General features: G+C 35.4%; 6 protein-coding genes across 6 annotated transcripts in view; 3 read left to right on the forward strand and 3 right to left on the reverse strand.

The window, feature by feature from the left end:
- LOC141644049 (putative transmembrane ascorbate ferrireductase 4) overlaps nt 1–27,550 on the forward strand; it is a 150,835-nt gene that overhangs the window by 38,875 nt on the left and 84,410 nt on the right. The window lies entirely within an intron of this gene.
- LOC141641839 (peroxidase 57-like) lies at nt 724–2,273 on the reverse strand. Its single transcript, XM_074450486.1, has 4 exons — nt 1,842–2,273; nt 1,474–1,653; nt 1,224–1,383; nt 724–1,130 (listed from the first exon to the last, which is right to left on the reverse strand). Exons 1-4 carry the CDS (start codon nt 2,271–2,273, stop codon nt 724–726), a joined length of 1,179 nt encoding a protein of 392 aa, XP_074306587.1.
- LOC141641840 (uncharacterized) lies at nt 6,671–13,212 on the forward strand. The gene is made up of 8 exons (XM_074450487.1): nt 6,671–7,137; nt 7,824–7,979; nt 8,040–8,229; nt 8,311–8,378; nt 11,721–12,170; nt 12,278–12,452; nt 12,539–12,698; nt 12,806–13,212. The coding sequence occupies exons 1-8, from the start codon at nt 6,671–6,673 to the stop codon at nt 13,210–13,212; spliced, it is 2,073 nt and encodes a 690-aa protein (XP_074306588.1).
- Nucleotides 17,559–18,616, reverse strand: LOC141644037 (uncharacterized). Its single transcript, XM_074453452.1, has one exon. The coding sequence runs from the start codon at nt 18,535–18,537 to the stop codon at nt 17,716–17,718; it is 822 nt and encodes a 273-aa protein (XP_074309553.1). The 5' UTR covers nt 18,538–18,616; the 3' UTR covers nt 17,559–17,715.
- LOC141644041 (uncharacterized) lies at nt 19,840–24,667 on the forward strand. The gene is made up of 7 exons (XM_074453457.1): nt 19,840–20,110; nt 21,418–21,480; nt 21,591–21,670; nt 22,560–22,668; nt 23,185–23,344; nt 23,508–23,671; nt 23,950–24,667. Exons 1-7 carry the CDS (start codon nt 20,108–20,110, stop codon nt 24,286–24,288), a joined length of 918 nt encoding a protein of 305 aa, XP_074309558.1. The 5' UTR covers nt 19,840–20,107; the 3' UTR covers nt 24,289–24,667.
- LOC141644040 (putative zinc finger protein At1g68190) lies at nt 24,517–27,476 on the reverse strand. The gene is made up of 6 exons (XM_074453456.1): nt 27,308–27,476; nt 26,209–26,678; nt 25,795–26,109; nt 25,516–25,707; nt 25,205–25,425; nt 24,517–24,766 (listed from the first exon to the last, which is right to left on the reverse strand). The coding sequence occupies exons 2-6, from the start codon at nt 26,671–26,673 to the stop codon at nt 24,640–24,642; spliced, it is 1,320 nt and encodes a 439-aa protein (XP_074309557.1). The 5' UTR covers nt 26,674–26,678; nt 27,308–27,476; the 3' UTR covers nt 24,517–24,639.

Raw genomic sequence — 27,550 nt, forward strand, 5'->3', positions numbered from 1 at the left:
TTTATATAAGAATTACTTTAGACCCGTACAATAAAAGCACGATATATAGAGTTTTTTTTAAATAAATTATTTATATAATAGTGGTATCTCATTAATTGTTTATATTTTTCGTCATTGTATTTTGCTAGCCCGGCCAAGCTTCCAACCCTAGCCCGGCAATGTCTAGTCGTAAACACGAGGACATTGTGTGTTATCCAAATTCCATCACAAGATTCAAGTCCACGCCAAGCCTCCAACCCTAGCCCGGGCACTTTGATAATTATTACATAATTATATGAACGATGATTAAGAAATTGTTAATTTAAACATCCTTCTATGAGATTATTCATGACGACAATAGTATTCATAAATGAATATGCGATCATTATTCAAATTTGGAGTATCCAATTTAGTAAATAGTACTCCATAATCTGAAAAAAAAAATTATGGTAGATTTTAATTAAATTGAGTTGTGTCGAGTTGTCTACGTAATTTTTAATACATAGTCAATTCTTAGAAGATAATATTATCAAAGTATTAAGTACGATTACCAAAAACAACTTTTCATTCCAACTTTCAAGTGAATAGAAGAAAACATACATTACAAACGTCAAAGTTAAAGAATTCCACTAATAATACACCATAAACAAAATAAATAGATATCATTTTGAAAGTAAAATAAATATCGCTTTGAAAATTAAAAAAAAAAAAAAAAAAAATTCTCTTGTTGAATCTTGAGTTTGTTTAGTTAAATCTATTGCAAGTTTTTCTAATTTCTCCTTTATTTCCAAGGTGAACATCAAGAGCTTGCAACTTAACCATGGCTTTGGCCAATTCGGAATTGAATAAGGCAGAACTTTGTGCAAGACGTAGAACGAAATCTTTGGTTAAAGAATCACGAGCCAGAGCTTGATCAATTGAAAGAATTCCTCTTTGCTTAAGAATTTGATCATAGAACGAGTTATCAAGCTTGTTTGAGCTTTGTGGATTTTGATCAAGGAATGTCACATTGTTTGATGTTGTGCCTTGTGGACATGTTGGTATTAATTGTCTTCTAAGATTTGAATCCATGTTTTTATCAAATTGGCCTGTTCCTTCGTAGAGGCGATCTTGGAAGAATGCACAGTTGGAAGTTCCGACTGTGTGACATCCTGGAATAATATGAGATATAATTCATTAGTCAATATAAACGAGATAGGCAGTCGTTAGTCACATTATGATAGATAATCGTCATTGAAGCATACCTAATAAAACAACCATTTCTTCAGGAGTAAAATTTTTGGCTTTAAAGGCGGAAATGCTTTCGCTAACAGAAAAGAAGGGACTTGGAAGATTCACGTCAGCAGCGTTCGAAACCAGCCCATCGTTTCTCCCAGTTTGTACTGGATAGTCCGGCCCTCCTCCCTAATTACAAACAACAATGCACTTCAATAAAAATAAATAATAATATAGTAACTTTTTTTTTTATCAATTATAGTAGAGGGGATAAATTACCAGCTTAATAACTTCTTTAGTAGCAATAGCAATGATGTCGGAACAAGAAACTATCCCTGGACATACTGCTTCCGCGATGCTTTTTAAAATATCTATAAGATCGTATCCCCTTACGCTTAGGTTAGGAAATGCAGTTTTCTCGGATGAAGGTCCATCTATTAAAATCGATGCGTCACATCCCTTCACAAAAAAAACACACACAATATAAGTAGGTGCAATATATAAAACGATATAACAATCAAAAATTCAAATATTTGTGAGTTGTATTTTAATCAAATGTATAGAAACGGTTGCACAGTGAGTAAAAACTAATTAAAAAACCGCACCAGTAGAACCTGATATATATAATACCGATCAGAAAAACTTACATGGACAAAACAATCATGAAATTGCATGCGAAGCAGAGCCGCAACGATAGTTATATCCTTGGCAAAATGTTCTTGAACCTTTTTTATAAGGATTGCCTCAATATCCACATTATTCGGGCACAACCCTTTATAGAACCCGATTTGTAAACCAATAGGTCTAGTTGTTGGTGGTGGGCTCGATGGAGTTGGGGAGATAGATGGACTCGTAGGTGGTGTAGGACGAGTTTTAGGTCCGTGATGGTTCTTACCCCTATGGTTTTTAGGCGACTTGTGGCTCTTACCCTTATGGTTTTTGGGACCATAGGGACCATAGCCATACTTGTTGTGACCGTTACTCGAACCGTAACCATCGTAAGCACTAGCATGGCTCAATGCCAACATGAGCCAAAGGGTTAAAGCAACAAGTACATTACTAGAAATTGAATAATTCATTGTTACTTAATTTTAACTTCTTTTTATGACCTTGAACACTTTTGTTAGCTTCTTATGCTTATAATAACTATTGTTTCGAATTTATTTGAGTTTGTTTGTTGTGTGTTTTTCATTGCGAAAAATCGTCATTTATATATACGTTTGAGTACATGCACAAGCTAGTTTTTTGCACGTATAATGAGAATAATACAGAAGAACATTATGGAAATATGGTGAAAATCAAGTAATGTAGGTTGGTAGGCTTATCTCTTAATAATTTATGGCAAATAATAATATGACAGAAGAATGTCAAATGTATATAAAATCGTTTGGTATTATAAAATATACAGATAAAATCTGCATTGACATTTGATACTTGATGTTCTAATCGATTAAGTGTATTATGTATACATTCTTATTGACAAATTCTTCTTTTAAGCCGATTGTATCCGTCTTAAGTTTAAGTTAGAAGGGTTAAATAATATTTATAAGACAAAAATAAATTACATAGGGAAAAACAAAAGAATTGTTTAAAATGCTCAAATGAGATGATATTTGACCGTTTTAATGTTAAGACGGATATATTCATATTATTAAGGGAGAGTAACTGTTTATTTGGTTGTTATAAGATTTGTGTTATTTTTTTGTTCCCTCACTAACTCCCATTTATACAACCATATATAATTAAGTACATAAGCATAATTGTCTAATAATATGACTTTTGTATATAATTCTGAAATGAGTACTTTACAAGTGATGAGCCAATCAACATAAGAGTTGTAAGACATTAGTTTGTTGCTGGTTTAAGGAGCAAGAAGATATCTTTCAAATAATAATATGAATAATTGATCGATCAAGAGAATGATAAATGTCAATCATGTTAATGTATGACGGAGTTAGAAAAAGCTAGTAGGGGCGGTTTCTCCACTCAGAATAATATTTACGTCGTCTAGTTAGCAATAACATTATGTAATTTCTTAAAAAAAAATCGGTATGGCTTTTATTTTTTACCTCTTGATTTCAAAATATACCTTATATTTACATCGATTATTTTGTAATTTAATTTGATTGACTTTGTTTGCTAATTTGATTACATTTGTTTCATTCATTCGCTTAATTTTATTACTTTAATTCAATTAATTTTGAAGGTCATTAGACATGTCACATAAAATTATAAGAGGGTTAAAATGGGAAGTTCATTAATACTGTCGATGATTTAAAATAATTTGGCCAATTGAATATGGGAATCCACAATCACATGGGCTAGTTTTTAATCCTTGAAGTCTGGGCCGTATCGGATTTTTTCAAATCATAATTCAACCCATGTAGTGGATCTTCCATGCAGGCCTTTGAATCCGTTAAATCATACCTGGCCGCTGGGCAGGGTTTGCTGTTTAAATTACAGCCACTCTTTTTTTCTCCTCACAATTTCCTTTAATGTTTTCCAAATGGTCCAAATTTTATTCCGGGACAATTTTAGGGTCAATTATTTGAAAAAAATAAAAAAGGATAATAATCCCCTATTTACTAAAAGAATAGGAAAAATTTCAAGTTTTCCCGCCTAAACTACATTTCCTATTTTGATAAAATCTCTTATTACTTTCCTATTTTGATATAATCTCTTATTTTTAAAATTTGTCTCTAAGATTTTTGTGATAAAAAATCCGTTCTTTGTATGCTAAATCGGAACTAAAGGATATGCTAATAAAAAAACTATAAACAATTTCATTAATTTTATTTATAAATATATACATTTCATGACATATTACTCAAATTTTTGAATAGTTTTATAGTTAATTTTTTTTTCTAAAAATAAAAACTCTACAATTACCGCGCATTTATTGCGCGGGATCTAAACTAGTTTATAAGTATTCTATTAAAGTAGCTCGAAGGAAAATGTGGGAAAAGGAAACGGTGAGAGTCATATTCTTAATTTACGGGGTATTTTTTCTAGTAGCGTCCCGGAAATTGATATAGATTTTTTGATTTTCAGTTTTGTTTGGTTCACCCCATTTTATTGAATGGATCTTACAATAAAACCACCTTTCCTAATAATTTGCTTTAGAATAATGACATAATGTTAAAGCTTAATTTGAAAACTTTATCATCATTATCGAAAACACCTTAGCCCAATAGTAAAGACTGAGGTATCGTAATAATAGGTCACGAGTTCGAATCCCCCTTCCTTTATATTGTACTGCTCTTGAGTCTTCTTTAGAAGTTAGAACACAAAAAAAAAATATTATCATTCAAATCTCGCTCTGCTCCAAATCCGACTCAAACAGATACTAATATTCGCAAATTTTATAATTACTATGAATTTTTCATGTTATTTGGGAACCTAGAGATACCCCAAATCACCTTTTTTGATTAATGCACCGAGACATTGGGGGAGTGGCGTGGCCTAAAAGAGTTCCGCTTCAATCTTTTAGTTTTTTGTTTCCGTTTCTGTTTTGTTGTCTTCTTAAATTTTGGGGAATCCCGTTTCGTGTAACAAAAATAACGGAAAATTCATGTGTTGCATTTACACCTATCATTGAAAAATTAGGACAACAAAATTAGGGTGACCTCCCTACAAAGAGACACCATCTTGGCACTTTCTTTCGCAAGTCTTGTTCATACCTCACAACTATTGCGTTGACTCAACTAACACTACACTACATTGTCTACGTTACATTGTCTACGTCTACTTATTTTACCCAAATCAAAGACAAAAGAACGTGTTGACAATTGACATGGTCATATACTCAAACGTTAACCTTTTTCCATAACCTATACTTATACAATTATATTATCAGCGGTGAAGCAAGGGGGCATTAGCAGAATAGCAAAGACGCTCGTCTCTGCTGAAAATTGAAATTTTTTAAGATTTAAGTGAAAATTTTAAATTTTTGGGAGATTTTTTTAAGTCGTTGGTCATTCTCACCCGTTTAAATTTTCCGCCTCCCAAATTGTAAATTCTGGCTTCGCGCCTTCGCCCATTTATATACTAATGTATAAACTTCTCTTGTATTAGCTTTTAGACAATGAATTAGTGGGTGAATGCCTATAAAAATGGCTATGCACCGAACTTTTTTAGTTCACTAACAACCAATCGCAATCATGATTTAGTGTCATGATTTGATTTTATTTATTAATAATTATCACCGTTTGGTAGAAAGCCTACGTACACATGTATGTCGTTCAATTATATACTATATACAAAATTTACAAAAAGTCGTTGTAGTTGGTGAAAACACAAAAACAATAGTATATATACTTTGTAAATTATACTCGTAATACCTTGGTCTTGTGAATGTAGGGCAACTAGCTTAATTGTTTAATTAGTTTCGTGTGAAGCTGTTTTACGATAATGTTGTCTTAAAGCAAATTCGCAAACTAAAAAATCTTTACCATGTACTTCGTAATAGTTTAAATAGAAAACTAAAAACTAAAAAGATGATTATCAAAAACACGTTTTATAAAAAGAAACATAAGACGGTCTTATATAAGAATTTCTGAACATGAGGATTCTTTTATGCTCAGTATATCATGTTTTACAAAGCAACTTTTAACCACTAAATAACTAAGCTTTCTAGATTTTTTTTTCAACATTTTGTCAAGTATAGCATAGCATATTAGCATTATTATAAATATACAAAAAGATTTTGAAGAAATTTAATTATATACAATGTTAATTAAAGACTCAAGTCTCTGTTTGCAAAAGTCTTATTAATTGTATGTAGGTCTACACTCTACAACCATTGTTTGTAAGTATTAATCTAGTTTTAATATTTGAAATACAACTTGGCCTTTAAAGTCAATCTATCATTTATTATAATTATCTCTAAAACCAAGTTTAATATCATGATGATTTATGCATAAATAAGTAAAACAACTAGGCAATTTCAAGCTTAAGACGAGTCAAATATATATACGCATGTAGAATAAATAAGACAAAAGCAGAATACATTGAGAAAAAAGAAAAGATTTATTTGTCTTATTTATCTATGTGAGATAATATCTGACTTATTTTATTATTAAGACGGATACCTTCGTCTTAAGGAAGACTATCAGAAACAACTAACCCTCATCTCATGAGCTATGAATATGTCATATTATCATCCACCGTCTTTTTATTATACTTGTACAATCAAACATATAGGAGTATTGAATAGTTATTTACTTATTTTGACCGAGTTCCATGCATCCTTAATTAAAACATAACTAATCCCTACCAAACTATGTAGGCCTTTTAGCACTCGGCATAATCATATATAAACACACACTTAATCTCATTTGATTCCAATCTCATCTCAATTTCTAACACAAATTACTACAAAATCTTCATTTTGCATACATAAATTAACTTTATTTTAGACGATTAACCTATCTACAACAGGTGGGTAGCTATATAACGTTCCTTATTTCCAAATATCATGGTACGTCCATTTCCTACCCATAATGTGACGGTCCACTTCCAACCCACGCCCTTAGCGGCCGTAGGGTTATTCATCTATGTTTTCTCCCTAGTCGCTCTTTGTGCAAAACGCGCAACCAAATCACCCAAGGGAACCTACGTCGACGATAATTTGGATACAATGGAGAACACAAATGGGTCACCAATGGATTACAACAAGGTAGAAAAATCTCCTATGTCGACCCCTAAGAGACTTATGTCGAATTCGAGCAATGTTAAGGTTAACAAGAAAAATAATGAGGAAATTATTGATAAGGAAGAAAATAAAGGAGATATGGTTGAAGAGGCTAAGGACATGTTTGGTGAAGGTGGATTATGGCAAAAGAACATTTTATTGGGTGAGAAATGTAAGCCACTTGAATATTCGGGTGTGATTTATTATGATAATTATGGTAATCGCATTTCTGAAATTCCTAGGTCTCCAAGGTTTAGTCCAATTAGCCAACATGGGAATTTTAGTTTTCCTATTTCAACTCGTCCTAGCATAGTATAGATGTAAATTAGAGAAGATCAAGAGATTCTTGTCACGCTTTTGTGTCCCGTTTTTAGTTTCATAAAATTGATGATATGTCACAGTGGATAAGATAATGGTACGTAAAATGAAGTACAAAATTAGACAAAAAATCCACTCTCAAATTAAAGACCAGGTGTATTTATATCATAAGTTGGTCTTCCTAAAGACCGTCTCAATTTAAGAAATCTCGCACACCTCTTTTTATTTTTGCTTTATGTTAGTCTGTTGAAAGTATCATTGTAACTTAAGACGGTGTCACAGAAGAATTTGCGTTAAATCATAATGTAAGTGTAACAACCCATTTACCCGGCCGAACACGGTAAACGGGAATGTTACTCATCTCGCTTTCCGAGTTGGTGCAATCAAAACCGCAATTTAGAAACATTTAGAAAGTACCCCTTTTACAAATGATTGTGACTCAAAATGTCTTTTTCTTTGGTACATGCATGTTTGTGGTCGCTTGGTCCTATTATGTTTGTTAGTACTTCTTATGTTCTACTATGAATAATGCTTTTTCGGAACACTAGGGGTACTAAAAGAAAGAACTTTTATGAAAAAAATATTTTTTTTTGCTCTTCTAACATAATTAAAATCTTAGCTATATGAGTGGGAACTGGAAGGAGATCTGCAAAACTAAGGAACTTCTCAAACCTGGGTACAGTAGTGGCATCTGGCTTGCTCATTTACAGGGATACAGTGTCTCCTTTGTTTATGAATGGCTGAGGAGAAGGGAACAAAAAGTTGGCTGGACAAAGTTAGTTTGGGATAATTGGTGTATGTCTAAACATAGTTTCCTGACCTGGTTGGTGTTCAGGAATGCTTTGCCTATCAAAGATAGACTTCTTAGATTTGGGATTAGTCACGATGATCAGTGCTGCATCTGTCATAGTGCAACTGAAACCATGGTGCATCTATTTCAGAATTGCAGGTTTGCTGTAGCTATCTTAACTAAGGTTGCTGCCAGATTGAACATTCCCATGCCTGCTGGTAATGCTGTCATTTGGGTAGGTCGTAGACACTGGACACGAGGGAAGAAAGTTGTCTGCTTATTCAGTATTATGGCCGTCTAGTACAACATATGGCAGCAGAGAAATCAAGCTCGGTTGGAAGGTCTTATAGCTCATCCTGACTATGTGGTTGATCAAGTTTTCAGGTTGTTGAAAATTAGATTAACACAATGTACTAGTTTATTTAATCCTAATGATCTAGTTTGGATTAGCTCTTTAGATTGTAATTGAGTTGTAGTAGCTTAAAAACAAAATGGTGATAGCTTGTAATAGCTTCTTGTGCTTAATGAAATTACTAACATTTCACCAAAAATGTTAGCTATATGTAATACTAAATCAATTAACATACCTAACTCACTTTTATTACCAAAGTTGTGATTTAATCAATGTGATTTTATTCCAAATGTAGGTTTATCCGGTGATATTGGTTATTATGGAAACAATCAATCTCCATGAAGTTTTCGCGTAATATTTCTTTTAAATCGAAAAGATTTATCGCTTGTAAAGTGTGTGATTTAAGAAAGAATATAATTTTGCCTTATATTTGTCTATGCTCTAGCACATCCTGCTGATAAATCTGAATTTTGGAATGATTTCCAAAAGTTTGTCATCAATCTTAATATACATTTTCTATTACTAGAGTTCTTAACGAGATTAAGAACCCTAGTGAAAAGGAAAGGGGTCCGTAGATTATCAATGCTTGTTATTTAAAATGAAATAAAATAAGTTTTTAAGCAATGCTAATTCGCTATATCTCCCTTTTTCCAGTAATTTTTTTTACTTGGAGAAACAAGAATAGTGGACCTGATCGAAAATGATTTTGAAATTCTTGATAGAGTTCTAACCTCTCCAACTTGGCTTAGTAGAGAATATTCAAAAGCAATTAGGCTCATCGCGTGTAAATGATTTAGAAGTGGCACAATTAAAATGGTAAAGAAAGCGCGAGGCCCTACTTGACTATAAATGAGTCTATTGGCAGCAAAAAAAAAAACTCGTAATACCAAAGTTAAATTTGATGATAATAAAACAAAGTATTTTCAAAATCGTGCTACTATTAATACATAACAAAAATTGCGTCAAACAATTTATTAATAAAGATGGTGCTTGTATTAGTGATCAAGATCTTACTAAAGAGAAAATTTCTAATGAGTTAAGCTTGATTTACAAAGAATCAACTTTGCTCTTTTGATAAAAATGAGAATGAGAATTTTAAGTCTATTAGTGGAATAATTACATATGAAGATAACAAGTTACTTACTAGTAATATTAACATGGAAGAAGTTAAACAAGATGTTTTTAGTTTAGCGGCTAATAAAAGTGTAATACCCGGATATTTTTAGACCCGCAAAGGACCCTCGAGATGCGTGAAAAAACCCTCGGACTTGACGAGAGACTACTTTGGAGTAAGGGATGACCGTACACTAGACCAAATATGAGCTAGACTAGACCTAGGTAGTGTGCAGTGGATCGAGTAGAGTGTTCAGTGGATCGAATGGAAGATCCACTTAATGGGTTATGAGCAAACCCTGCCCAACGGCCCAAGGTATAATTTAACGGACTCAAAGCCTTCATGGAAGATCCAATTAATGGGTTATGAATTTATGATTTGAAAAAATCCGACACGGCCCAGACTTCCAAGGATTCAAAACTAGCCCATGTGATTGTGGATGCCCATATTCAATGGGCCAAGAGAAATCGTCGTCAAATTATTTTAAATCATCGACAATATTAATGAACTTGTCATTTTAACCCTCTTATAATTTCACTTAACATGTCTAATGACCTTAAAATCAATTTAATTAAAGTAATAAAATTAAGCGAATGAATGAAACAAATGTAATCAAATTAGCAAACAAACTCAATCAAATTAAATTACAAAATAATCGATGTAAATATAAGGTATATTTTGAAATCAAGAGGTCAAAAAATAAAAGTCATACCTTTTTTTTTAAGAAATTACATAATGTTATTGCTAACTAGACGACGTTAATATTATCCAGAGTGGAGAAACCGTCCCTACTAGCTTTCTCTAACTCCGTCATACATTAACATGATTGACATTTATCATTCTCTTGATCGATCAATTATTCACATATTATTCATATTATTTGAAAGATATCTTCTTGCCCCTTAACCAGCAACAAATTAATGCCTTACAACTCTTATGTTGATTGGCTCATCACTTGTAAGTACTCATTTCAGATTATATACAAAAGTCATATTATTAGACAATTATGCTTATGTACGTAGGGTTGTATAAATGGGAGTTAGTGACGAAACAAAAAAAATAATGCTATCACAATCAAATAAGTAGTTAGTCTCCCTTAATACGATGATATTCGTCTTCATATTAGAACTAGTTTTAATCCCGTGCAAAAAATGCACGGGTATTTTTAGTAATGAATTTTACTAAGAAATATGAAAAGAGTAAACATCACGTTCATAAATACACTAAACTAGATATAAAAAAATACATTAGTCTGGACAAATTGAAGAGTAAAATTACTTCAAAAATGTAAAATATATATTATACAGTACATAATCTGAAATCACATTATATTATTTCTATTCAAAAATCGATTTTTCTTTTGCAAGTTAATTTTATTTGTTGACTTAAATTTGTACAAAATTAAAAGTAGATTTTTTTGTTGGGTATTGTAAAGTAATTTCTTAAAATTTAAATTGCGGGGGCATGAAGTAGATTTGAAATGACAATTTTATTAATATAATAATGCAACCTTGGTATAGTGTTTTGTAAAACTTAGTTAATAGATATATAAATTTGTAAAACTAAACGTGCAAAAGAAAAAACTGAAATTAATTAATTTGTTTTTTCAAATGGGCCCCACCATTAACAAAATAAATGCATGTTTTCCTTAAATCACTCGGCCAATCAGAAAGCTTAAAAAAACTCTGCTTTTATTCTATGTAGACTAGCCAAATATCATCTCACCTGAACATTTAAGTCAAATATTTCACTTTTCCCTTACATTTTGTTTTTGTCTTATAAAATACGAATATTATTTAACCCGTCTTAAATAAAGCTTAACAAGACGCACCCGTCTTTAACAAGGAATTGTCAATAAGTATATGTACACTTAATCGATTAGAACAACTATTATCAAATGTCAATGCAGATTTTATTCGTATATTTTATAATACCAAACGATTTTATATACATTTGACATTCTTCTGTCATATTATTATTATTTGCCATAAATTATTAAGACATAAGCCTACCAACCTACATTACTTGATTTTCACCATATTTCCATAATTCTGTTTGTATTATTCTCATAAGACGTGCAAAAAACTAAAATGTGCATGTACTTAAACGTATATATAAATGACGATTTTGGCAACGAAAAATACACAACAAACAACTTTAAATCAATTCAAAACAATAGTTATTAAGCATAAGAAACTAAAAAAATTGTTTAAGGTCCTAAATTGAAGTTAAAATTAACAATGATTTTTTCAATTTCTAGTAATGTACTTGTTGTTTTAACCCTTTGGCTGATGTTGGCATTGAGCCATGCTAGTGCTTACGATGGTTACGGTTCGAGTAACGGTCACAATAAGTATGGCTATGGTCTCAAAAACCACAAAGGTAAGAGCCACAAGTCGCCTAAAAACCATAAGGGTAAGAACCATCACGGACCTAAAACTCATCCTACACCACCTACGAGTCCATCTAACCCCCCAACACCTTCAACTCCATCGACCCCACCACCAACACCTAGACCTATTGGTTTACAAGTCGGGTTTTATAAAGGGTTGTGCCCAAATAATGTTGATATTGAGGCTATCCTTATAAAAAAGGTTCAAGAACATTTTGCTAAGGATGTAACTATCGTCGCTGCTCTTCTACGCATGCAATTTCATGATTGCTTTGTCCATGTAAGTTTTTTTGTTCGGTATTATATCAGGTGCTATTGGTGCGGTTCTTAAATTTTTATTCACTTCGTTCTAGCCATTTCTATACATTTGATTAAAATACAGCTACAAAACTTATTTTGTGTTTTGTTTTGTGAAGGGGTGTGAGTGACGCATCAATTTTAATTGATGGACCTTCATCTGAAAAAACTGCGTTTCCTAACGTAAGCGTAAGGGGATACGATCTTATAGATATTTTAAAAAGCATCGCGGAAGCAGTATGTCCCGGGATTGTTTCTTGTTCTGACATCATTGCTATTGCTACTAAAGAAGTTATTAAGCTGGTAATTTATCTCCTTAACTACAATTGATAAAAGAAAGTTATTAATATCATGGATTGTAATTGAGTTACATTTTTGTTTATAAATAGGGAGGAGGGCCAGATTATGCAGTACAAACAGGGAGAAATGATGGGCTTGTTTCGAACGCTGCTGACGTGAATCTTCCAAGTCCCTTCTTTTCTGTTAGCGAAAGCATTTCCGCCTTTGGAGCCAAGAAGTTCACTCCTGAAGAAATGGTTGTTTTATTAGGTATACTTCAAGTACATTTATGGATCATAAGCAATTTGGAAAATGTCTAAAGAATGAACTCAGGATCGACTAGATTGACTAATGAATTACATCTCATATTATTTCAGGATGTCACACAGTCGGAACTTCCAATTGTGCATTCTTCCAAGATCGCCTCTACGAAGGAACAGGCCAATTCGATAAAAACATGGACTCAAATCTTCGAAGACAATTAATAGCAACATGTCCACAAGGCACAACATCAAACAATGTGACATTCCTTGATCAAAATCCACAAAGCTCAAACAAGCTTGACAACTCTTTCTATGATCAAATTCTTAAGCAAAGAGGAATTCTTTCAATTGATCAAGCTCTAGCTCGTGATTCTTTAACCAAAGATTTCGTTCTACGCCTTGCGCAAAGTTCTTCCTTTTTTAATTCCGAATTGGCCAAAGCCATGGTTAAGTTGCAAGCTCTCGATGTTCACCTTGGAAATAAAGGAGAAGTTAGAAAGACTTGCAACAGATTTAACTAAACAAACTCCAGATTGAACCTGACGAACGGGAAAATTTATTTATTTTATTTTTCAAAGCGATTTTATTTTGTCTATGTTATATTTTTTGTGACATTCTTTAACTTTGACGTTTGTATCATATAGATCGTCTCTCACAAGTCACAAGTTTTTGTATATATTAGACGGAGTAAACAGTATTCCAAACCTAATCACTAGAAACGAAATGAAACGGAACAAAACAAAATCACTCAAAATACTAATCAAATAAATGTACACACAAACCATGTCAAGTTTTTACACGAAACGTTTAGCATTTTAATATTTAATTCATTATATCGATAATCATATCGGTAATCTTCAATGATGCAAAGGATTTGGACCCGTAGTGACTAATCTCTTTTCTACACCATACCAATGGTCGATCGTCTCATCTTGGTTATCTCGGTGATCATGACCGCTACCACGACCGTGACTAAAGTAGTTATGAGGTGCATAAAATGGGTTGAAATCGAATGTCGGTGATGTTGATCGACCAACTTTCTTGCTTACACAAAGTGAATGAGGACTACATTTACTATGGATTTGCTTATGAGACGAGAAAATGAGGGCGATTAAGAACAAAAGAAAAACCGCGAAAATGCAAGTTTTCTTCGAAACCATGGTCGAGTTTTGTGAGTTTGAGATGAGGCATGGAGAAGAGGTATAACTATAAATTGGTATAAGAATGTTAGAAAACCGAAAACGAACGCGAAAATGTTGAAATTGTAAGGAAATATATGAACAATGTTATATAAGAGTTGAATTAGGTGTTTTGGTGTAAAAGTTGCTTCTGTTTGAGGCTTACGCGTAGGAGAGAATTCAATGTGCGGTATTTGGGAAGGGTTTACAAGGAAGGGTGGTTTGGTGTAATTAAGGTCCTAATCTCCATAAATGTTGCTTACAATTTAAGGCAAATGTTGAGAACTTTAGAACTTCGAATGAAATTTGTAGGTAGATTATGAAATCAGAGGTGTTCACGGGTCCAAAATCGGACCGAATAACCACTAAGTTGAAGTCCCGAAATCGGACCAGTTAGGAGGGGACCCGGACCGGGTCCCTATAGGTCCGATTTTTCCGGTTATGGACCGGCCCGGTTCTACTTTAAAGGGTTAATTGATTTTTTTTATTCGGACCGGAGACCAAATAACCATATTCTTTTGGACCCGGAGACCGGACCAGAATGTATCCAATTTGGGCCGGACCAGATTGGCCGATACAGGTCGGTCCATTTTGCCAGTCCGAACCACTTTTTGAACAGCCCTAATGAAATGTTTTGCTTTGTTACCATCGTCAGGGGCATCAAGTTGTCAACTGTCGAGTGTGCATTCCGGTCCAGACCATAAAATTGGGCCAAACCGAAACCGGGATTTTTTATCCCGGTCCATAATTTTTTACCATTTTGGACCCTATCCAAACTGATCCCAGTCCGGTGTACAGTCCATGGTATAACACAAACAAAAGAGTTGAACACAGAAAAATAAAAGGGATATTCTATATAGTACCCTTCAATTTTTCGATTTTCTACATGGTACCCCTACACTTTTTAAAACATACATGGTACCTCTAATTGTTGTCATTATCACTAAATCTACCCCTAAACTTTATTTTTCGTTAATTAAAATCAGTTTTAAGCGTTAAGTAATTACTTGGATGCGTAACCAAGCTTGTCATTTATCATCTCATGACATAAGGACTCTATTAAGCTCAATATCTATCTTTGGACGTGATAATTTGACAAGGGGTCAATAAATTTTCCGTCAAAAATGTTTTACTCCATATATATCAATAAATATTAGGATCGAAATGGATATTGAGTCTTATAGAGTCCTTATGTCATGTGATAATAACTGAGTTTAATTGACGTAAAATAAAGTTTAGGGGTACACTTAGTGATAATGACAACAATTAGGGGTACCATGTATGTTTTAAAAAATGTAGGGGTACCATGTAGAAAGTCGAAAAATTGAGGGGTACCACTTAGAATATCCCAAAATAAAAATTTGGCGCTAGATTCTCCAGTATTCTTTCCGCTTATACAATGCGAGTGGGAATTTGGGATGGAAACTAGAATGCGAGTGTGAATCAAACGGAATTGAAATTGGAATTGGAATGGCCAAATCCACCACTTGGTCGCAAACTCATCTCAGTGATGATGTTCTGCATCTGGGTGGAGAATAGAGATGTTCCGCAGACTTGTAACAACACACCTCCTTAAACTATGAAAGTAAATCCTAACCTGCAGCCAGTCAGTCAGCCAGCGAGGACGCCCCAACAAAAACCTGGATCCCTACACAACCTCATCACTAACAACAATACTGTTTCCGTAGAAACCTAGGGTGCAGTTCCATAACTGTGACGAGTGTAAAGGTTGATATGCATACCGACACCCCCTGTAATCATCAGGGTGATACAGACATTAACACATAAAATTAGTGCCACGAAGCATCAGGATGAAGGTTTGGTTGGCTATCAGTTCTAGCCATTCTAGTTTACGACATCAATTCAAGCCATTGTAGTTTACAACACCCTGCCTCTTGTAGAAATACAGGCACTGACAGTATTGAAAGAATGCAATGACTTAGCAGAGCTCAATTGCTGGAAGGATACCATTGAGCTGCCAAAAGTTTAGATTCCCAACGAATCCTACATTTTACAGCCTCAACTAATCAATCAGGCACACAATGTCTAATGTCTAATCCAAACTGGACGTACACAAACTTACCCTTCACCTGAAGAAACGGCAGTGAACCAAACAGCTTATACGACAATATATTCACGATAAGGCGACTCTCTACTGAAAGGCACACGACACGCCTTCAAAAAAACGTGTCTAGTGTAAAATTACGATCAAGAACAGCAAACTTAAAAACACAATGCCAATAGCTGACTTGTGTTATTAAGTTTGCTTTTCATCAACAAACCTAATATGAAATCTACAAAAGCATCGACAAAGAAAGCTCACAAATGCACGATCTCTTATAACACTAGGTGTTATGTCCAACGTTCAAATCTCAAAACAATATGTTGAAGCTTCAGTATTTCCCCATGAATTGAGAAATGAAATCCTAAACCAAACTACTACAAAGAAAAAACAATAATAATACACCAGCATCAAATAAAAACCCCCCAAAACTCAAAATAGAACTCTAAGATCAATTTTTGTGTTAAGTTTAATGTTCAGGAGTTCTAAAATACGGAATATTGCCTGAGCTAAAAGTGAGTTCTAAAATACTGCCTGAGCTAAAAGCGAAGAGGACATACATACACCTTCAGTGAAAGAAAAACATGCAGCTTTGAGGGCACAAATCAATAGAGTACGAGTGACATCAGGATACCTTTGCATGAGATGACCATATTCAAAAATATCGAGGTTGCATAAGATCAATGGAGCTCAGAAGTTCCGGCATCCCATCAGACTAACATGGTAGCATAAGAAGATCAATGAAGCAGTAAATTAAAGAACATGAAACATTGAGTAGTGGAAAAGTTCAGAAATTAAAGGGATGTGAGTTGTATGCTAAAGTCGGAAAGTTATATATGATCGATAATATATGAAAACTAACAACACATTCCAAATAGCAGAAATCTGCACAACAAAGCATTCAAGAAAGACGTATGGAAAATATCAATCAGAGAATAAAGAAAAACATCATTGAAGGCCATGTGAAATTCTTTGACCATGTAACTAGTGTAAGAAAGACAATGAAATTGAGAATCAGAAATCTAGGAGAAGCATTGAGATGCAAGGGATATACTCTACAAGAGATTGGGAGCCTGAAGAAGAGATTGGACATCACGAAAGCATAGTGTAAAGATCGATTTCGAGGGAAAACGCCAATTTTTCAGTCCCCTCTGTCTCCCTCTTCCACCTCCCTTTCCCTCTTCTTTTTGCATTTAAACTATGAGTACACTACTTCTGAACACCTACAAATTTTGCCTTCAAACTTGATTATAAACCTCGATTGTCACTTGTCAGTTGTCACATTGTGATGTGAAAGTGAACAAATAATTACACATGAAAATCAAAAACATTACTAGCATCCTATAACAGTAAACACAATGTTAAAGCGAGCTCTGGATGCAATTACACTAGCAAATCACTAATTCAGAGCACGCTCTAGAAACAATTACACTAGTTTAGGGACTATAGACACATAGATTACGCTGTCAACTCAATGCCTATCATCCTAGAACAGTAAAGACGACTTTAGATCAAGCTTTGGAAGCAGTCCCAGTAGTAAAACACAAATACAGAACACTCTCTAGACGAGGTTACAGTAGGAGAGGCGATTAAATCACGCAACATACTCATCATTCCGATTCAAAACTTCGATCAACAACCCTAAATCCAATTATATTCCAAATTAATCGAAACAAAAACACAATTATCAATTAACAATAAGTCAATATTCTATATCCAAAAAAACATCTCTACCATTGCAATACATTCTTTGATCATTCAACATTAATTAAACATAAGAAAACCTAAAACATGACAAGCATAGAGAAAAGAGTGTAAATCAAGAAACAAGGAAAAGCAATCAACCCGCGATGTTCTTCACAACCAATTGAATCCTCAGCAAGCAACCTAGAACACAATCTCGTCGCCCAAACAACGAAAACTCCGGCGACAACGAGTCCAACAGCAGACGAACCCACAGGCGGCAAAAACAACGACGCCGCAGAGAAAACCACTATCGGCATAAGCGAATATCCGACAACCGACACACACCGATACAGATCGAGGTTTCCGCCTCGACCGGCGAGGAAATTGAGAACCGAGTAGAGAAAAACCGACGAGATTGCGATCCAACCGAGGATCACACCGAACTGAACCTTACCGGCGAGAAGCTGAAACAGTGCGAGGGAAAGGTAGTAAAGAAACGGACCGGAGAGGTCCGGGTCGGAAGAGTGAAGAGTAGGGTCGGGTCGAATCGGGTTGAGAAGAGATCGGGTTTTGCGCCAGATTAGGGTTGGATTGATTTCGAGTTCTTCAAGGAGGGAAGGTTCGTCGAGGAAGAGGGAAGAGGAGGAGAGATTGTGCGGCGGCGGCGGTGGGTAGGAGGAAGGGTAGGCGGAGGAGGAGGGGGTTTGGGTGTGGGAGGAGATGTCGAAGGACATGAAGGGGATTGAGGAGGAAGAGGAGGACGGTGGTGGGAATGGTGCGGTGGGAGGGAAGGTGCGGTGGTGGAGTGGGGGAGATGTGGTGGGGTGGGTGGTGGTTGAGGGGTGGTTCATGGTGGATGGGGTGGTGGATGGGGAAGGTGTTGGGAAGGAGACTGGTGGGATGTTGAACTCTTTTGGCATTGTGTGTGATTTTTGTTGAGGGAGTTGTGGGAGGATGGTTGTGGAGTATTGTGAATTTGAGTGGGTTTTTTTAAGATGGGAGATTAGTACTTCGTATTAGTTTACAGTTTGTGATTGGCTGGATGATGATGCCGTTAGGACTTTAGGAGTAGTAATTACTTTTTGTTTCGGGTTTTAAATTGTATTTTTGCTATTAAAATCGGTGTAATTAATCGACTTAAAATGAATTGATTTGTTTTAAAATTACAATGTTGAAGGATGAATCCCTAACTATGTAACTAATCGACATAAAAAAAGAAAAAAAAAATAGGGTAGGATATGCAGTTCACATGTCTAAGTCGAAGTAATTTGTGGTTCGGAGTTGTGACTAACAAATTCAATGAACAAATAAAAGGGATATTTTGGGTAGTTCGTTAAAATTATCAATGATCTTTAGCACCGGAAAAAATTGTGCATAAAATCTTAATCTATATTAGAGATGAAACTATGGTCATAGCCTCAGGGTTGTGCATCGCGGAATCGAAATGGACTGGAACTGGAATCCCAAAAAAGCATGGAGACTGGACCGGAATTAAAAATTCCGGTTCAAAACCAGACAGGACTAGTTGACCTATAATTATTTTGACATGGCCACTTTTTAAAATTCCGATCCAAAAATCCTGATCGCTTAGATCGGAATAAGTAGGCTTACGATGTTTTTTTAAATAAAGGAAAATAACTCAAAATAAGAATAATTCCGATCCAAAATCGAACCGGAAACCGAAATCTTAAAAAATCTTGGACCGGGGACCGGACCAGAATTTTTCGGTAGATTCCGGTCCGGGCCGACTTTTGCACACCCCTTACTATGGAAGTGGCAAGCCGATCGATGACTAGCACGACCCATGGCCCATTTAGCATGCCACGAGATTGGCAAGGCCCACCATGGCACGACACGACATGGGTCGTGCCTGGTCGAAGTTTGAGAAAGAAGAGTGCCTAACCCAAGCGCAACACGCTTGGACACGAGCAAAATATAAAGAAATGAGGCTTAAGTGGAGGAGTTGCTTAGACACGTCCAAGCACTGCATGACACGCGGTGGATCGTGCTTGGGCCGCCATTTCATTTAGCCGCACCATGAAACCCACTTTTGTAAGCCTAATCCGTGTCATTTTCTTATCCAGGCACGGCTCACTTTCATCACTAATTACCCCGATACCCTTTTGACATTCGCGTGAAGTAATTGAGCCGTCTATTTCGACCCGACCCATTATAATCAACAAAAAGTGTGGACTTAAAATGCTTTTGAAGCCGAAAAAAAAAAAAAAAAAAAAAAAAAAAAAAAACGTGAGACAAAATTAAGACGCTGCTTCTCTATCATACAAAACTGAAATCGTAATCTTACAGCCATACGAACAATCGGACATACACCTTTGTCTAAAAAAAAAACAATCGGACATACACGCTATATACAGAATACAACCCAGAAATCCCCAATTTATTAAAGCTCCATCTTTTGTTCGTGCAGTAATCCCGATTTCTTAATTTAGCCGGCATACAAGAAATCCTTGTTCTCCTTAGCAATCAATCATGGTACGCTATCTAATCTTCCCAATTTTTCTTTTTTTTTTTGTTTGTTTTTGTTATTATGATTTTATCTATCTCCGCCATGGTAATTAGGGTTTTCGTGATGCAACGGATTCACGCTTTTCATCTTGAATTATTCAATTGACATGTAGCCTCAGTATTGCTGGATTAAGGAATAATCATGTCCAAATTGATGAATGGATTAGAATTGTAATTAGAAGAAATTATATAAGGAAGTTAGTAGAGAATCCTGGTTATCGTTAGGGTTAATTGGAATTTTAGGATGGAAGTCACATGATTACTTATCATCGCTGAGATCGATAACTAGATTCAAAGCTACGCTTCTCTCTTTCGAGATTACCTAGTAGTCCCTTCGTCCTGATCATTTGTTTACCTTCGATTTAAATACCCCTCACAAAGAATAAAAAAGGTCACAAATGACTCTGTCAAAGGGAATGGTATCAAAAGCTTTTAGCATTGAACCCTTGGTGCGACGTCTGTGGACGATATTAGATGGCTACGATTAACCTCGTTGGAGACATATTGACCAAGGATCTCCATACTGGTTTCTGCCCTCCTTGCTAATAATCTAACAAATTGCATAGAAAGTTGAAAAGCTCAAACTATATAGTATTATAGATTTATAAGTTAATTTCTGTAAGTTGTGTCTTATGAGAATGTTCTTGTTCACGCTCATCCATGTCGTCAAAACCGAATAAGAGGGGTTGGCGTGGTAAATGGATATTGAGATTGTGTGGGAAGTATTTTTGATAATCCGTTTCTCATTATCAGTTTTACTGTTTAAGAGAGTAGTTAGTTTATATGGATATTTGAAGCCACGATTGTTTATTCTCATGATGTTGGCAGTTAGAGGGAAGGATTCAACGTTTAGGTGTTTTCATGTTAAAAAACTAGTAGTTTAAGCAGTTTTGCTCTTATGGGAGGCGCTTTAGGGGTTATTTGCAGATGAAATATAGCTTTCCTTGTAGGAGAGTTCAAAACCACACATCTTTTCTTTACTTCAGAGCTTCTAACCGCTGACGTTCTGGGATATTTTTTTTCTCCCTGATATCATGGCGTTTATTGTATCCTTCAAAAGGTTGAACTGAACTGTAACCAATGCCACTCAGTTCATGATTTAGAATAGTATGATAATTATATCATTGTATGTGCTTTAATACGGTACTTTCTCAGATTTGGATATACGTTACTTTCTGAATATATGACTCTTACTTCGTTGAAATGCATGATGATAATTAGCTTGAATTCTGACAACTATGTTCTAATTCTATTTCATTGCTTGTATTGTACAGTCTACACTTGCTGCAGCGAGAGCTGATAATTTTTACTACCCTCCAGAATGGGATCCTAGTCAGGTATGTGCATCTTTTTGTACGGTGTATTTATGTTTCATAAGATAAGTTCTTCAGTTTCAGTTGTTTCCTCAGCTCCTCGACATGTTTTCTTACTGCTTATTCTTCTACAGGGTTCTCTCAATAAGTTTAATGGTCAACATGCTTTAAGAGAGAGGGCAAGGAAAATAGATCAAGGCATCCTAATTATAAGGTATGTCAACTCTGGCAGACCAGTTGTTTTCTCCCATTATGCTTAACCTGACAAAATTATACTGATTATGCTCTTTAGTGAATTTTGAGTGCCAACGTCTATCATTTGGTTTAATAATACTCTTCATGATTACTGGTTACCCCTTTGGTGTTGTACTTGCTAGGTTGTTCATAATTTCATATTAGTCTTGGTTATTCTGTTCTGAAATGAAACTTGAGTTGGAGCTTCTTCCATGTACTTTGAAACCGTAAAGGAACTTCTGACAGCAGGAGGTGTCCTATGGAAAGATCTCACGTGATTCCTCTACACTGATGAATGTGATCTGAATTTTTAATACTTTTCTCACTTGCCATTTTTTAACTTACTGGGCTGCGGTTATTGTTGAGTTACTGTTAAGGAGAGGAGGGATTGGACTATGGCTTTTGTCTGGTTTAGCTGGTGCTGATTTAGTTTACTTTCCGTAGCTATACCCCACCCCTTTGAACCAAGCCTCCTTTGATCAGAAACAAGGAACTGCATGAAGTCATTTTTTTTTTGAATTCTCAGATGTGACTACATGTTTTCAAAAACCTTTATGCATTCTGTTTACTTCCCGTAATTATACCCCTACCACTCTCGCTTCATGAAGTATCTGTTAATGGAGATATGTAGTGAATAAAATAGCCTTTTAAAATGGTTATGCATTTAGTTTTCAAAATCCTTCATGCAATCTGCCTAACACTGGAGGATTTTTCAAATTACGAATATTGGCTGATGTAACCACATCTACCAACCAAAGTTTGATGATTCTTAATCGTGGAATGTATAAGTTTTGGCACTGCATGTGAACAAATTCCCTTTTAAAGGCCCGGTTGCTTGTTTTGATGCATTTTTTGTTTTACCTGTACAGGTTTGAGATGCCTTACAATATCTGGTGTGAAGGATGTGAATCCATGATTGCAAAAGGTGTTAGGTTCAATGCAGAGAAAAAACAAGTTGGAAACTACTATTCCACCAAGGTACGTTTTCTGATGCATATTCAAGCAGCATAACGTGGTTTTTTTTTTCTCCCTCTTTTCCTTGTTGTATATGGCCTCCTGCTTCCCATGAGAGAATGGATTAGAAACGTCTAGTAGTTTTTGTCTTGTACAGTCAACATGGTCATGTCTACTTATCCAAAGCTTTAGTTGGCTAGTCTTTTTTCTGTTTTGTTCTGTTTTCCTCCTTTCTACAAGAGTCTGGGTTAGAAAGCTTCAAAGCTTTAGGCCTAGACTTGTACAATCAACAATGGTCATGTCTACGTGTCCAAAGCTTTAGTTGCCAAAATGTAATTCAGAAATGGTCATGTCTACCCTGTAAAATATTTTGGAAATTGGAAGGTTGTTTGTCATTTTATGCTATTCCAAAATGTAATTGTATATTGTATATTGAATTTCATTTATTTGCCGGTTGCTTGTTACTCAAGTAGTTACAATTTGCTGGTTCTTTTCTACTTTTTTCGCTTTTTAACCTGACCGTGCTTGTGCTTGGTTCAGATATGGAGCTTCTCTATGAAATCTGCTTGCTGTCAGCATGAGATTGTCATAAACACTGATCCAAAAAATTGTGAATATGTAATCATCAAAGGTGCTCGAAAGAAAGTTGAAGAGTATGAAGCTGACGATGCAGAAACATTAGCTCTTCCTGCCGATGAAGGTTAGTGAGTTATCCATCTCATCCCAATCAGTGGAGTGACTCTTATTGTACCATGTACGTTGATTTTATTTGGAATTATTTTGTTACACACCTCACCAATCTTCTTATACCATTTTTTTTATCGGTTGGCAACTTGGTACTCAATGTCACTGTTTCTGTACAGTAAAAGGTAAGCTTGTGGACCCATTCTACCGCCTGGAGCATCAAGAAGAGGATCTGAAGAAGAAAAAAGAAGCTGAGCCAGTACTCGTGCGTCTGCAGCGTGTATCTGATGCAAGGCACGGTGATGACTATTCCGCCAATAAAGCTCTCCGCGCAAGATTAAGGGTATGATAGTAAATTCATGGCTTATTTGGTGGAACAATAATGAGTAACTTAAAACACTTGAAAACGGTCTCATGTTAGATGATGATACTAACCCTTGTAACTACACACCATATCCATATACCCCATCAACCAACTGCTTACTGTATCTCATATATGTCAAGTTTCATGGTAATATCACCGAGACAGAGTTTGTGAATAAAAAAATTTAGTCCATGACTTATTTGCCTCATCCTAATGTCATCAAAATTGTATTTCCTTATTTTCTCTTTTGTTCACAGGGTCAAAAGAAGAGAGTGGTGGAAGAGGAGAATGCTGCTAGAAGAAAAGGTCTTGCTATACGACTCTTACCACCATCAGCAGAAGATGCTGCTACAGCTTCCCATGTAAAGTTTGCTACAAAGTTCAATGAAAACAGGAAGCTAAAACGAGCGCTGATTGCTACTTCCTCTATATTCTCTGGGCCAGCAGGAGCATCCGGAAATGAGAGTAGACGTTTGGATTTGGAGAGAAAAAGGAGGAAAATCAAAGCTGCTGCAGTTTCGAATCTATTGACAGGCGGATTCAAGCCCTCTTCATGGTCACAAAGTAGTTCAGCATCCGGCAAGCGCAGGACCTGAGTGACCAAGTAAGCCTAGTTGTTAATGACACGCAAACTGAGATGATGTTCCATCTTTTACTTTTCTGCTAAGCCTGTTTGTTCGGCATCAATGTGTAGTGTATGTTTTTGTCCGTCGATCTGGTAATCTCGTGTGAAGATAAAGTTGTGTTGTGTAAGCACGTTGTGACTCGTGAGTCAATGGTCAGTGGCGCAGTTGTCAAACTGAAGTCTCCTTTGCGGTGCTTGGTTTAAATTTAATAGCCAATGATAAATAATGCTGAAAAACCGTAATTAGAAGTAAAACCAAAAACAGATGTCTCAAATTGGATGTATGTACATATGAATATATGATACAGGAGAAACTGTAATCTCAGTAGCCTTTTGTTACGCTTGCAGCTTCAGTTTCAGTGCCTTCAATCTTTAAACACCGGCTTTTGATCCGCTTGTGTGTATCAGCTTTACTCTTACGAGGCGATAGGGGAGTTTGTTTACAATGCCTGTAAACAAGGTTATGTCAATCAGATATGTAATTGTAGTTCTGAATTTATTCGTGTTTATACTAAACTAATAAGAGTAGACTTTTCAATTTGCCAATGTTTTGAGATATCGGCTTAACTGGAGCATTTTCTGAATTGCTGAGTGAAGTAGAATCTCAAACACAAATTTGTGACTACTAACGATGTGTTTATGATCTATACATCCATAATATTAACTGTCATGGATGTCGTATGTACACGGTTCTACTCGTGTTATGGCAAGTTCCTTTGAGGAATGAATCGGATTTTTTTTTTTTTTTTTTTTTTCGAGTTAAACATGAAAGCAAGTTTAAATGTCGGGGAAGTGTGTTTTTTACTCTCGGTGCATGATCACTCGAGCAGACAAAAAATTACCATCAAAAGAATAGCACAGAAAAGGAAGATGATGTAACGACTTACATTCGAGTCTTCTTTCTTTCTTTGCTAAGTTGTTCGCCTCTTGTACTACTTCCTGAACGTCTACTATCAAGACATTCACTGGCACAACTCTCGGCACTGAGTCTTGCAGACGAAAATGAAGGAAAGCCTGATAATCGCATTTGATTATCTGAATTTTTCCTGCTCTGAAGAAATTTCTTATCGTCCTGGTTGACATAGACAGACGATGAAGCAGAAGTGTCCTGAAATGACGTGAATTTAGTCAGAAAAGATATCTCATTTTTCTATCAGTGGAAATTGTTATTACTGAAAATGCTGCAAGTTTTGCGGACCTTGGTTGTTTTTTTTTCAATTTCAGACCACATCAGGTCATCTTTTCCAAGCAAAGATTCAGTTCGGATTACGTCACTGGTGAACAAGTCTTCAAAGTTGTTGAATGTAGCATCCAAATTGGGTATATTGAAGACATCAGAGTATCCCTGCTCTTCACAAACACCGAGATCTTGGATAGTTTGTGACCAAATCTGCATTCATTTCTGAAAAATTAGCAAAACAGTAAGGTGGGAAATTCAGGCAATCACATTAGAAAAGCCAGATTTGCAATTATCAACCTGATCAGTCTGCCAAAACAGGTCTCCTACAGACGACGATCCTGACAAGTGGTCCAATTGAGCCGACGAGGTAAACCGTTCAGCACTGGTCAAGCTCTGAAGATTATCAATATTACTATCGAGCCTTTGTAATTGCTGGTTCACACCATTGACGTTTAAAGAAGGGCTATACACGGGTACAGGTGTAACAGGCTCATCATAACGACATAAAAGGGGTGACTCTTCATTATCTTCTGAGAGCTGAAGCTTTTTCAAGTCGAGAATCTGTTGCATGATTAAGCAGTTGTTCTGCTCTCTCTGATGATTGATTGGTTCCTGAAAAATCCATTATTTAAAAACTGCCATCAAATTTACACATTTAAAGAGCATGCTGAATGCTGAATGCTGAAAATAATAAGCTTAATGCAAGTTTACCTGATACTGTTGGCTATCTGCACCTGTTTCATGCGCTGCAGCGACAGAATAACTTGTTCTGCTGGATTTTACGCTAACTATTTCAGTAGATACACATGATTCAACTCCTTGTCTGCTACTCACCGAAAAATCATTCAATTCATTCTCACCAAATCCCCACAAATCTGCAAAACTCTTAGCAGAAGGACACCCAGAAAACCCATCTATCATCAGCCTTTTATGCTGAGGTAAAACCCTGTGAAGCCGGGAATCACAGCCCCGACAAAGTAGCATTAGATGATCCAAACACCGGAAATTTACTGGATTGTATCGACAAGAATCACATAAAAGAGTCCGGGAGTGACGACTTGAAAGTGCATTTGCTGAATGAACTTTGGAATCACAAGAAAGGCATAGAAATGCGCCGTCTGCTTGACAGTACACTATTGGTCTTGGTGCTGCACAATATTCGCAGATTTTCTCCATTTTTCCTGCATAAATGATAGAGTACTACAGTGGTACATCACTCAATTCCCGAGAAATTTACGTTCAAATGAATTAGATCGTTAGTTAAATCAAAATCATTGTGTAAAACCGTTGTACTAGATACACATGTTTTTTTATACATTAAATAACTTCGTTATTGATAGTAATAAATTTATTCATTATTTGACAACAAATCTAGAAGAATTACGGGTACATATTTTAATTAAAGATTTTGACTTTTTATAGAATGATTGTCAAACTTATAATTAATCAATGACCTTTGATCTAATTATCTCTAAACTTTGATCTAATCTAACTTATCAAGACACCGGTCATGTTCGAATCTACTTTCCCCCTATCGTGATTAGAATTAACATGAACCGATGAACGTACAACAAAATTTCATCTACTACGATTTTGATATATTCCGCATTATTATTTAAACTAAGAAATGTTATAAAATGGACCGTATCAAAAGAAAAGAGTTCTCCGTTAATCTCTCTTAATTGTCTTTTCTTAGACATTATGATTAGCTAAAACATATTAAGTAGACGATGCTAGCTACGGGAGAACAACCGTCTTAAGGGAGACCGATAAAAAAAGAACAGAGTGAAGAATAAATAGAAAACAAAACCTGAGAAATATCCAAGAGCAGGAAAAAAGGCAGAAAATGTTGTTTAGAGAGAGTGAGAGTGATGAGATTAAGCCATTTGTATTGATATAGTGATGCTCATATCTTAAAATGGATCATCAAAGTTGTTTGGTTTGATTTTTTTGGACACTTTTTATATATCTAATCTAGTAACTAGTAGTACAATAATTCTATCCCTTTTCGTCATCTTTTTATGGTGACGTGTATATTGTGGGGATGGGCAAC

This window comes from Silene latifolia, chromosome 2, assembly GCF_048544455.1.
Source record: "Silene latifolia isolate original U9 population chromosome 2, ASM4854445v1, whole genome shotgun sequence".
In the NCBI taxonomy this organism is placed as follows: domain Eukaryota; kingdom Viridiplantae; phylum Streptophyta; class Magnoliopsida; order Caryophyllales; family Caryophyllaceae; genus Silene; species Silene latifolia.